This window comes from Leptidea sinapis, chromosome 6 (assembly GCF_905404315.1).
Source record: "Leptidea sinapis chromosome 6, ilLepSina1.1, whole genome shotgun sequence".
Taxonomy (NCBI): domain Eukaryota; kingdom Metazoa; phylum Arthropoda; class Insecta; order Lepidoptera; family Pieridae; genus Leptidea; species Leptidea sinapis.
Window position 1 is genome coordinate 14,490,855 of NC_066270.1, and position 13,779 is coordinate 14,504,633.

The following is a 13,779-nucleotide window of genomic DNA, read 5'->3' on the forward strand; positions in this document are numbered from 1 at the left end:
ATTTGCCATAATGAATTAGTTATCTATATAGGATATACAAATATTATTACATGCTATAATATAAAATACAATACAAAATGTTTAATGTTAGAAAAAGGAAACAACAAAAATACACCTTTTAATACATATAAAAAACGAAACATAATATGAAAGAAACATTATTTATTCAAATGCATGCATAAAGCTTTGTAGCTCATAGCGGTGAAAATATCTGCTAAGCAATTTCTAGTATACCGTACAGTTAAGCTTACTACTACTTTGATTTCGTAGAGGAATTGATTCCAAATACCCAGTCAAATTATGATAAATCTAAATACCAAAATCTTACCCGAACATCTAGATCGCTTCCCTTTGGTAGGTGTTTCTTCTTTTCCAACACCCAAGTCGATTGGCGCTGCTTAGGCTTCGATTGGATCTTGATGATATATCCGTGATTTATCAAGACATACCAGCGTGTGTGGCAAAGATCAAGCGCAAAACTATTCTCCTCACGCAAAGATGCTCGTGTAGAATTTAATGAATATTTTCCGATCAAATCTGAAGTATGTGCTGAATTTAATAATTGAATATTTACTGAATTCATTCGAACGTTTCTGTTTTTCAAGACCAGCGTCTCATGCATAAAAACTTCTGTATCTTGTCTTATAGTAACAGACGCCATGCGACGGAGCCGTATCCGTTACGTTATGCCTAACATTGTTAAGCTCTCAGCGTTTCAAATAAAATCATTTTATCTGATTGTCCCAGTCACTTCCATGAATATAGTAACATTAGCCGTTAAGTGAAATATTTATACAATTTGTACCTTTGTGCTGTGTTTTTATTATTCGTACTGTGTTTAGCAGTGGAAGGCTCCTTTGCACCAGATGCCGGCTAGATTATGGGTACCACAACAGCGCCTATTTCTGCCGTGAAGCAGGAATGTGGAAACATTATTGTGTTTCGGCCTGAAGGTCGCCGTGGCTAGTGATATTACTGGGCAAATAAGACTTAATATCTTATATCTTAAGGTGAAGATCGCAGTTATAGTGCCGCTCAGAATTTTTGGGTTTTTCAATAATCTTAAGCGGTACTGCATTGTAATGGGCAGGCCGTAACAGTTACTATCAGCTGAACGTCCTGGTCGTCTGGTCCCTTGTTATTATAAAAAAAAAGTTTCATTGAAATGATTGTGTCAACATTACATTTAGGATATTCTTAGCCCCGTTGTTCGGTAAAATATAACAAAAGTCATCTCTAATGAGATTGTAACTACGTTGTGATTGATGTGAACAATTTGAGCAATTTAGGCGTCAGCTCTAAATTATGCTGTTCTCGACTTTCTGTTACTTCCACGTTTGACATGAAGCTTTGCATTACGTAAATTAATTTTCGTGCCCTTACTTTTTATGGGTATTTTAATATTTTATCTTATGCTATTCAGTGTTGAAGTATTCGTACACAGAAATATATGGTTTATCACGTTGCAGGTATCCAAGAAAAATATTTTTCAGTGGTGTGTGCCTGTGTGTTTTTAGTTACTTTATTTACTTTTCTTCCAGTATCACTTACTTAAGTCATATCTTTTTAAATAACTTTACAAAACACTTGTAATTATTACTTGGTACTTTTGTATAAACGGCACCGCAGCAGGAGTAACTCTAATGCGCCAATATGGAGGGTTAGGTTAGGCTAATAAAATAAATTGTTTTATTTTATGATTTTACGGCAGTTAAAAACCGCCAAATCTATAACTGCGGTGGCGCTAATACATAAGTACCACAAATAAAAATTTGAAAATTAAATTTGTGAACGACGCAGAACTTGAACCCGCGTTCCGTGCGAGCGCTCTTCCCAATGAGCCAACCATTCGAGTGACGTTTCGTTGATAAATCATATATGCTTTGTGCAACTCTCAGGTTGTGGCCTCATCTACAGTATCTACTTTACAGTTGGTAACCTGCTCAACCCTTATATTTGCATATTAGGAAATTGACTTAAGATGTTGCTCTTGCAAATCTAAACAATTTATTATGTGTTAAACCTCATTTCTGGGATTAATTACACAAATAAAATTTGAAAACAAAATTTATGAACGATGCCGGACTTGAACCTGTGACCTCTAGCAATCCGTGTGAGCGCTCTTCCAACTGAGTCAATCGTTCGAGTGACGTATCGTGTATAAATCTTGTATGCTTTGGTCAACTCTCTGTAGATGAAGCCAAAAAGAATGTTTAGAATTCAAGGAGTCTGTATTTTAGGACGGGAGTAGAAAAAGTCGAGTAAAGCGTATTAAGAGTGGCCAACCCGTTATATTATTCATAATATAATCGTTTGTACGTGATAATGACGTTTTAACTAAAAGATATATAATGTATTGAATTTAAGTTTCTATTGAAGCAGAATATACAAATTTTTAGTAACAAATTCAGCATGACCCACATAATACCTGTTTATTTGCACAAATGTTACCTGATCTTTGGCAGTTTATAATAATATACTCATCAATTGTTTGGTTAAAGAAAACATTGCGATATAAACCCCACGTAGGTTATGGCAATTTTATATGATAAACATTTATTTTACAAATTTGTAAGGAAAACATTATTACATTTGTAGAATTTAGTTTTTTAAAATTGTAAAATTTTAACATTTTCTTGAAACTCAGATATAAATTATGAATTCATTTGTAACTTGTAATTGAATGAACTCCTATTCATATTATTAGGATATTTAAGTGCACATGAATGGTGAAATTTGTTATTTGCCGTTATAATTAAATTAATAAAATATACTTGAATATCTCTATATCGTATCTGTTGGTGACTACTGAAGCTGGTAAATATTACCAAAAAGTTGCTATGCAAGGATAACAGTTTCTAGTGACACGAATTTTCATTTTTAATACGCTTTTTTTTAGCTTCATATGTATGTTAGTATGTAACGGAATCTTTGAACATGATCTTGACCCCCTTCAAAACGTCGGCTTAACTTGAAATTTGGCATACTTATTAAAGACCGAAGACACTTTAATATAACAATAAAATACGCTTTTATAGAAAATCCCGCTAAAAACTAGAAAATAAATCTTAATAAATTTGAATTAAAAATAGTGTAACAAAAAATGATTATATTGTAAAAAAGCGTGGAGTGCTTTTTACAATATTATCAAAATAACCCTTCTACTAACTTTCAACTTTTTTTCATAAAATATTTATAACTATTGATACCATGCACCCGGCGTTTTTTTTTTTACAATAAAATCATTTTTTCTTACACTATTTTTAATTCAAATTTATTACGATTTAGTTTGTATTTTAGTGGGATTTTTTATAAAAGCGTATTTTTTTAATTATTTTAAACTATTTTTTATTTATATTTCACCACCACATTGTACATATAAACTGTACAGACTACAGCTGTGGGGGAGGTATTATGCAAAATATCACTCTCAATACAAAGATTACATTTAGCATTCGAACATTCGCGTGCATACTTAAAATTATTAAATTCTATCACACAAAATGAAATCAAGAACCATGAAATGTTAACTTAATGTTAAAATACAAACAGAATCCAATGTCGGTGACAATATAATTTACATAGACCTTGTGGATCAGATAGTTTGCAGGGAGCTTTATTAGCGTAAGGAGTCTAGCAAAGTTAATCTTATCGTGTGATCGTCTTTAAGTAATTTTGTATAACGACTTTTGTTTTATTTTAATTACTGACACTGAATTTAACTAAAGCAATCTAGATTGCAATTTAGAATGAGTTTAGATTAAATTTTTCGTAATTTAACGTGTATAATATATGTAGAAGTGCCAATGTCACTTATATAGCCCAGATGGTTGCAAAACTGAAGTGGCAGTGGGCCGGGCATTTATTATTGTTTTCATTCAAGATATTTCCTCTTCTTTGTAGGATGATAAAATAGTCCTTCATCCTGATCGGATCGCAGCTGTGATAGACAGATCGAAAGATCTGAAGCCTAAATTCGTTTTTGATTAACAGTTTGTTACTTGCTCATACGTTGTGTAGGAGCAATCAATACATAGAGCCACTTCTTATTCATATATATAATAAATTACGTTGTTCTCTAGAAACACCATCTTCATTTTGAACATCCTGTCGAACTCTAAAGAAGTTACACACTTTTATATGTTTCCTAATAACAATGGCTCCGTTTTTATATTTAAATACTCTATTTGAAAACAGGGTTACAAAGTGTTCGGTAAAAATTTAAATTTCGGATGCTATTATTTCGATATGCAAATTGGAGATTAAGATTTATAAGAGTGACCGTTGAGTTTCACGTCTGTTCTTCTATTGAAATCAGCTTTATCCGAGGATATGGTAGATTCAGTAATTTAAAAGAAATATTTATAGTGACGATTCAATAGCGCTTAAATTAAGACTAATTGAACAAAGTTTATTTGAGTTTGACTTAGTTGAAGCTTATTTGCATAAAGTTTATTTGACATTGAAAAAAGGGCAGTGGGTAATAAATCAAGAAGATACTTTAGGACTATCAATTTTTCACTAATAATAATACGATAGATCGAGTAGTTCTTATTTGTGCGAATATTATGTTTGGATAATGTGGGATTCGAACCTGGGCCTCAGGAGATCAGACCACCGCTACTCTTCCAAGTAGTTTTTTATATATTAACCTTTTGGTGGAGAATTCAATAAAATATAAACCTAATGATGGCTATTATCAAATTACCCCATCAATGCATTAGAGTTCATACAATTTAAAATTTGAATATAAAGGTTATCCATGTCGTGTGGACAACAAAATACTTAAAAAAAATGTTCAGATTTGAAAGAGCGACATCTTAAGTCAATTTGGTAAATTTCTGTTATTCTTAAGATGTTTGTCCTTCCTTTTTATAAAAAAAGCAGTTATTGATTTGGAGACATACATAATACAAATATAGGCTTACTTGAGTGTAAATTTTGCTAATATTTATCTTTAATCGATCCGACACTTGTTTCGCATGTTCATGAAGCGTGTGAGGGGATGTTTACTCACTAAATTGTAGCACGAGACTCGTGTAATAATAATTAGCGGAATTAACACTCAAGAAAGCTCACAAAATTTGGTTTTTAATTTATTTCCGCAATATATCTTAGTCGATATATTTTACTTAGAGAAATACATTCAAGTTATAGCAAGGTTGTGTTAACCAGGCGTGGTGGGATGTGAGGAGCGAGCGGCAGCAGCATGGGCGGCGTGCGGCTCGAGCGCCACGGACGAGCGGCGCTCGTCGCTCTCTCGGTGATGTTGGCGATCATAAGAGCTGCGGCAGACCCGGACACCACCACTGTTACCACGACCACTACTTTTGGTATGTCAATATATCTTCAATATTTACTTTATTAAATTACTTGCGAGCTGAGGCAGACCCGTACACCAGCACCGTGGTGATAGATGTTTTTTTTAATTCATTGAATATTGATGATATATGAGAAAGACAACCAGTTGGCTAACCAGGTTGATAATATGCCAACTTTAAATGTATGTTCTAAGATTTAACATCATAAAAGCATATTGATTCGATGAAACTGAAGCCGGTTACAAAGAGAACAACAGTTTCCTGACTGCTGTTGTAACTTATACCCATCATATATAGAGTTTCTTGCGCCGCTTCTTCTCTCCCAGAGCGCCATTTGTTTCCGAAGCGGTAGTAGTATCTAGTAGTATAAGAAATGACAAAAAAAAAAGAATTCTAAAGGAATCAATTTTGAGAAAATAAATGCCTTTTATGCCTTTTTAATCGGGCAATGATGAATTTTCTAGTTTTCGGAAATTTTATGCAATCTCTGGATTTAGATGGGAATAGACTGATTAAACTATAGAAATATAGAGCCTGGATTGAACTAACTAGGGTAAAACATACTTTCCACTCGAATTATGTACAGAAATTGGATGAAAATAAATTATCTACTTTAATTACAGCTATATGGATTGAAGTTTGGAATGTGCCAAGGTACAACGGTACAACATACTTTTCATCGAACGGGAATAATCACATCTTACAAGTCACTGTTGAAGACAGAGACAATAGTAATTTTAAAAATCCTAATCTTGAAAGCTGTCTTGAAAAGGACATATTTGTAGTCTCAAGGTCATTTTGCAAAATAGAATTCAGGCACTCCAAACGATACACAATGAACGGTTTGATTTAATAAAGCCATGTAGATTTACATGCGAAAATACACTTCGCGAGAACGTACGTGTGAATGAGCATAATCGCGTTAACAATTTGTTATATTTAAGTGATCTCCCTCAATATTTCTGAAATTAAATATACAAGTTAAATTTGTACAAAATTTTATGGACAAAGCGGCATTCGAAGCCGCGCCTCTTGAGGTATAAAATCCATGATAAGTGCTAATAGTCGAGAACCCAGTACTTTGTGACCAGTTTGATCATTTGGCAATGCGTAGAGACGTCGCTTCATTGGATGTCTTCTACCTCATTTATCACGGGGGGTATTTTACCTGATTCATGTTGCCATCTTGGCATGATGAACCACAAATTAGGATATCATCCCCACCATCTGGATTTGTGACGTTCCTCCACAGTGCGGTTTTCAAGGCACTTCTTTCTACTGTGAGATGAGCTTCCTTGTCTCGGGATCGATACGACTTGGTACCTTCAAAAAAAGCGCGTACACCTTTCATAATGGCCGGCAGCGCATCTGTGATTCCTCTGGTGTTGTGAGAGAATATTGGCGGCGGTGATAACTTAACATCAGGTACGCTCGTTTGTCCTCCTCTTGCATAAATAAATATCTATGTTATTTTAACTGTCAAACATTGTAGTATCACAATCGTTTCATAGTTTGTACGTGCAATAAAAGAAACATTAAAGTATCCTTACAATTTCAGATCCCTCGAAGCGTGGCAAGATGATGTACGGCGACACGTGTTCCACAGTCATTGACTGTGGCTACCCGGACTCAGTCTGTGATGACGTGCACAAGATCTGTCGCTGTCATCCAGACGTTCCTGTCACCAACCACGTCGACAAATGTGGCAAACGTTAGTCTGTTTTAATTGTTTTTTTTATCGATGAGAAAATATATTTACATACTACCCCGAAGCATCAAATGGCACAGAGAGTGTGGGACTCAACTACTTAGACTGGCAATATCAACTAAAACCTCCTTGAGAGCATTAAGCTCCCCTTTCGAATTTTACCGGGGAAAATGTTTTTTTTAACTGGCTTAGGCCTCTTTTTCGTATTTTTTTTGCGAGAGGAGGAAAATCTTCAAAACGACACCGGCCCGCCGATGGGATTTTTACTCACTAGGAACCTATTCGCTATACCGAAAATAACGCTTCGCAACGCCCCATAAGGATGTTCGTTCGAAAACTCCTTTTTATTTCCATCTGACAACCCTATTGCTTCAATGGAGTGTACGCATATTATATAGGTAAGTATTTTATCAACAAGGCTTAGTTTCCATACTGACATATGTCTACTGTGACGTAGGCGTAGCACGTAAATAAAGCGTTTACATGATTATTATTGCATTTGCTTTAATAATCCAATTACGGTTGTTTTTATAAGTTACAATGCATATAAGAATAATTAATCAGTGGATCAATGCATTTCTGTTGCTTCACCAATAATTGTATTAAAAACATCAGAGACTTACCAGATCTGACAACAAGGTCAAGGCGAAACGGCACTTGAAGAATATGTGGCTTGTTGCCCTCAGCTCCCAAACACTACACATAGATGTATTATCTTGCTGTTGATTTGGACTTATAGAATAAGCAGTGGCAGTTATTAAGAGGATAATGTTAAAGTACTGGAAGACGCAGTGTTGGTAGGCCCCCACAAGCTGGACTGATTATCTGGTCAACACCGCTGGAATAGGTTGGTCAGAGCAGCGCTGGTCAGGTTTTCAAGGAGCTTTCTTCCACGTACTACAAAGCTGTGGAATGAGTTTCCTTGTGCGGTGTTTCTGGGACGATACGACTTGGGTACCTTCAAAAAAAGCGCGTACACCTTCCTTAAGGGCCGACAACGCTCCTGTGATTCCTCTGGCGTCACCTCATCACTTAACACGAGGTGACCCGTACGCTCGTTTGTTCTCCTATTCCATATAAAAAAGGCGAAAACTTTGTCCAGCAGTGGATGTCTTCCAGCTTCCAGACTTTCCAGACTGTGGGCGGCGGTGATCACTTAACATCAGGTGACCCGTACGCTCGTTTGTCCTCCTCTTCCATAACACAAGGTAATGCCCTGGTTCAATGTCGCTCCGCCGTCGCTTTGGCTGACTTAAGAGTTACTGGCTTCGAAGTACTTGAGAATAATCATCATCATAAATCAGTTGAAAATGGTGTCATTTTCAAATGATTTATTTATTTCATTAATGATTATTATTTGATTTATATATTTTAACGGTAATTTATTTCTATTTCCAAGGAAGATGGATTATTTGAAAGGACAGGAGAATGAAAAATATGATGAAACCGTAGTTGCATATACTATGCAAAGATATTATTAAGTTTAGAAAAAATATATTCCAATAGTAATTAAGCTGAAAATCATATAATCGCATTGTCGGTTCTTATGGAACGTCCTACTACTTAGCTATGATGGGTATTTATAATACAAGTTTTCTACATTATAATAACAGAAATAAGCATATGTTAAGAATACATTTCAGTTTTACCTTCTTAACTTAGGCACCTCTTCAGCTAAGCGAATTGTAATCAATTAAACAGTTTTTCTTTTGATGCTGTCAATAATTAGTTTTATTCAAAGAAAAATAAATTTTTTCTCGATGTTTGCTTTTACAATAAGATCCCCGAATATTCAAAATGTATTACGAGATCCAAAAGAATTGTTAAACTCGAGGGTGTGGTAAGGGTTACTATAACTAATTTTATTAATGATACTACAACTTCGGAATGGAGCGACTGCCTAATAAATAATAAATTTTATTGAACGATATTACATTGTAACCATATATTTTTTTTAAATGAGTTTCTTGCGCCCGTTCTTCTCAGGTCTGAGGCATATTTTTTTGAATGGGTGGTAGTTTTTGAGTTTCAGTTGACATCCTATCCTATTTTCAAAATAAATATTTAAATTCAAAAAAAAGCGCGTAAACCTTCCTAAAAGGCCGGCAACGCTCCTGTCATTCCTCTGGTGTTGCAAGAGATTGTGGACGACGGTGATCACTTAACACCAGGTGTTAAGTAACGTTAGTCCTCCTATTCCATAAAAAAAAAAACAAAAAAAAACTTCGCTATTTAAACAATTTATTATGTGTTAAACCTCACTTTTGGGATTAATTAGACAAATTAAACTGAAAACATAATTTTATGAACGATGCGGAACTCGAAGCCTCTCAAGTTCCGTGTGAGCACTCTTTCGAACTGAGCCAACTGTTCGAGTGACGTATCGTTTATAAAATTTTATATGCTTTGTTCAACTCTCAGGTTGTGGCTTCATCTACAGGATCTACTTTACAGTTGATAACCTGCTCAAACCCAATTTTTACATATTAGGAAATTGACTTGAGATATCGCTCTAGAAAATTATTTAGATATCTTGTGTTGATTGTTTCTCGCACGGAAGGCGAGAGATCGCGAGTAGTTTGAGTACCGCATCGTTCATAAAATTTTGTTTTCAGTTCTGTTTGTGTAAACTTCGCTTTGGTTGAGCATTTCACTTTTAATGATGTTATTAAGAACAACAAAATTAAACCTTTGGGAAAATTACTGCATTGGATCGATGTACAAAGTTTAATATCGCGTGTCCTCACAACGTCAGACCTCCTTTGTTCTGACAATTACATGCACTATACGAACATACAAGGCTAACGAAAACATGCATAAAAACCAACATTATGTCATGCAGGTAACAAAGCTATTTAATTATACTGGTGCAGTATTTGAAAACGATTATACCATGTAATAACAGGCTTCGGTGAATGGCTCCCTTTGAAATCTGCAATTTATGATATTCTTGTACAATATACAGAGAGATATTAGTTTTAATTTTTAATTTTATTGTGAGTTCTTGTATTCTCTAATATCAGCTTGTTTATAGACAGTCTCTCAAAGAAAAAATTAAAGAAATAAATATTCTGAATGTTCATTGTCAGTACGTTTATAAAAATTTAATTTAGTAGATGTCCCGGCTTTGGCCAATTTAAGCTATTCTTTTTAAGAAATAAATCACTACGAACTTCAGGGAACCTCTTCTTTATTCATTTTTAATATAGTTTTGTCTCGATTTTACACCGTGTGCCCATAAAGTTATACAATATGTTAATAAAAATATACAAAAAAGATTTCATAGCGAAATCACCAGTTTTGGCCACTTTTCGCCAGGTTATGGCCAGGCCTCTGTACCCTTTCTGGGTATTCCGACTGAAAAGAGATTCTTAATAAACAATTAATAAAACAAAAGAATTAAACTATGCCGATGTACTCGTAGAAGCTTTCCCCGGTCATCCATCCCTTGTCTGTTTTGCCAACGGCCCAATTCATTGGTGCATTTTGCACAACTTCTGAACTTATGCGTCGATATTTATAAACGGTTAAAGGCGTAGCCACTTCTCCATTAGAATTTACTGTAAATAATGTAGTGATATTCTCTTTATTACTGTTTTTGGACAATTCGTACACATTCTCACCTTTTGGTGCTGGAACAAGACTTTTTTTCTTAGACCTTTAGGTGCTAAGAAAAAAGACGTTTCATCGCAATTCCACACGCGTTCTGGTTCTTTTAGAATCTTGCAATTTTCAGGTCCCAACAAAGGAACCATTTTCTGATTATTTCTTCTGTGATCATGGCACGAGGCTCGTTAATATACTCTGCATGTTTATAACTTAAATCAGGATGCCTTAGCATAAATGCGTCAAACCATGACCTCCCTGGACTATTATCTACAAACGGAGTTATTATATAGCCCTGAATAATTATTCTTTTAACGGATAAGCCCTCCTTATTTATTGGAAATCCTGCCCGAGAACATTCTTTGATCCAAATCTACAAAGAGTTTTCAATATCCTTCCCAAGAACAGATGTGGGCCAACATGGCCTGATGTTTCTGGTGCTCGCCCTGCTGATTTATATCGCAACGTAGTTCTCGGTACATTAAACTCTCGACTGTCTGTTTTTATTTTCATTCCTGTACGTACAGCTTCTAGGACCTTCGCTATTTTTGATGGTGAGTAAGTTAAAAGTCTGCTTTTGGCAAGGTCCAGCGCCGTTTTTTTTTATTAGTAGGTGCCATATTTCGAATCTGAAAAAGAAAGGTACGATACTTCATGTGGAAACATAACCTAGTTGAAATCAATTAATATGGTTAATAAACTACTATATGTAAGCTACTGGCCAGTGGCCACACTCATGGCCAAAACCCATACAATGTATCAAATTGCTGAGATAGTTGTGGCCACCTAAATTTCTACATGAAATAATACAACAGGCAATGATATAACCTCAAATATACATTCTGAAAAGTTTCGTTTAATCTGTCGAATTAATTCTATAACCTAGTAACAGATGTTTAAAATAATATTATTCGATTACTCACTCGAAAATCTTTAAGATTTTGAATAACAAGTCAACAAACTTTTAGTACTTTCACTTGTTCATTTCACTCAAAACCGAAAGAAAGAAAATGGCTACACAGCTCCCACATGTTAAATTAAACCATAAAAAATTGTTTTTTTTAACATAGAGAATATTGTAAGTATGTTCTCTTTTCGTTCATTACAGACGAATAAGTGTCCGAGTGGCCAAAACCGGGACAGTTGCCAAAACCGGGTCATCTACTATAAGTTCACAAAAATCGACACCTTTTTGCTCTTAATATTGATTTTCATTATTGTAACACTAGAAATAAGGGATTGCTTGTAACTGATTCTAGTAGACTTCATAAGATACATAAAAGCTTTAAGGGTAAATGTATACATTTTTATAATAAAGCCACTGTTCAGGCATTATCTATAAATAAATTTGTAAAATGTTTTATTAAAGAATGGCTCTGTTGTAAATCCTACTATTCCACAACTGAATATCTAAGTGATCGGAAAGCCTGGGACTAGATTATGATTATTTTATAGCAATAGCAATGACAATACAATATTGTAGATTTAATTAAAAAGAGCGCAAAAATAAATGCTGGGAGAGTTTCTTGTGCCGTTTCTTCCCTCTCAGAGCACCATTTGTTTCTAAAGCGGTAGTAGTACTAGTATATTAGAAATGACATCAAAAATAATTCTACAGGAATCAATTTTGAGAAAATAAAATAGAGTTGAACAAGACATACCAAGATTTACAATCGATGCGTCATTTGGATGGTTGGCTCACTTGGTAAGAGCGCCTGGACGGACCCTAGAGGCGCGGGTTTGAGTCCTGATCCTGCATAAATTTATCCAAAAAATTTAATTTGTACATTAAATCCTGGAAGTGAAGTATATTATCTAATTTAAAAAAAAGCGGCCAAATGCCGCCAAAGTCGGACTCGCCCATGAAGGGTTCCGTAGGTCAAGGAACATTTATATTTTATTTTAAGAAATCTACTTACTGGATCTCGTTCAAACCAATTTTCAATGGAAGTTTGTACGGTAATCTACATCATATATTTTTTTTAGTTTTATCATTTTCTTTTTTTACAAGTTACTTCCAAAGTGGTAAAAGGTCCCCCCCCCCCGTAACTTCTAAAAATACGAGAATTATAACACTAAAAACATATATACTAGGTATTATGATGTACATTACCATGCAATTATACACCGAAAACTGGTTTGAATGGGATTTAGTAGGTAGGTTTTTTTGATACGTCATAAATCACAAGTTACCTTTTATTCAATAAACTCAAATATAAAGTTACAACGAACTACAAGAACTTTTATTTTATGTTACTTGCTGCTACGGAACCCTTTATGGGCGAGTCCGACTCGCACTTGGCCGGTTTTGCTTACATCAAATCTCAACTTGTTACATTTTGACCAACAGATTTTTTGTACAAATTATTTTTTTATAATTCGACAGAGTATGGACGCAAGTCATTCATTTTTAAATTATAACAAAAAAGACCTGTGGGAGGCTCCTTTGCATAGGAAGCCGGGTAGATTATGGGTACCACAACGGCGCCTATTTCTGCCGTGAAGCAGTATGTGTAAACACTACTGTGTTTCGGTCTGAAGGGCGCCATAGCTAGTGAAATTACTGGGCAAATGAAACTTAACATCTTATGTCTCAAGGTGACGAGAGCTGTTGTAGTGCCGCTCAGAATTTTTGGGTTTTTCAAGAATCTTGAGCGGCACTGCATTGTAATGGGTAAGGCGTATCTATTACCATCAGCTGAACGTCCTGCTCATCTCGTCCCTTATTTTCATTAAAAAAATGTTTTTATCATATTATCATATTATATCTCCACCTTAAGAAGTATTAACTTCAGTCTTGTGATCTTGAACAGAATTTAATGTTACTTAGCATAATTCTTCATTTATAACATAATATAAACGATAGCGCAAAATGTAATGTGGAAGGTGTGATTGATAAGAGCTTCAATTTCGTGTCAATTTCAATCACAACAAAATAATGACTAGCATTCCATTAGCGATAGGGTGTTGTCCGAACATAATTTTTGCCAAGGTATATTTACTTTATTTCTACGTTTGTACACCGAGCCAAACCTTTATTAAGGTTTTGTTACTATAGTTTCGGCGCAAATAATCTACGACCCATATAGCCCAGTGGTCAGTGACTCTGCCGACTGAGCTTAAGGTCCCAGGTTCGAATCCCGA

At 34.9% G+C, this 13,779-nt stretch overlaps 1 protein-coding gene across 3 annotated transcripts in view; it reads left to right on the plus strand.

Annotated features, from left to right (window-relative positions):
• LOC126965081 (uncharacterized) overlaps window positions 1-13,779 on the plus strand; it is a 74,383-nt gene that overhangs the window by 41,589 nt on the left and 19,015 nt on the right. For all 3 annotated transcript variants that reach the window (XM_050808532.1, XM_050808534.1, XM_050808533.1), the window contains exons 2-3: window positions 5,176-5,333; window positions 6,880-7,032. In XM_050808532.1, the coding sequence (XP_050664489.1) occupies window positions 5,210-5,333; window positions 6,880-7,032 (277 nt within the window). In that variant the 5' untranslated portion in view covers window positions 5,176-5,209. The remainder of the gene's footprint in view (window positions 1-5,175; window positions 5,334-6,879; window positions 7,033-13,779) is intronic.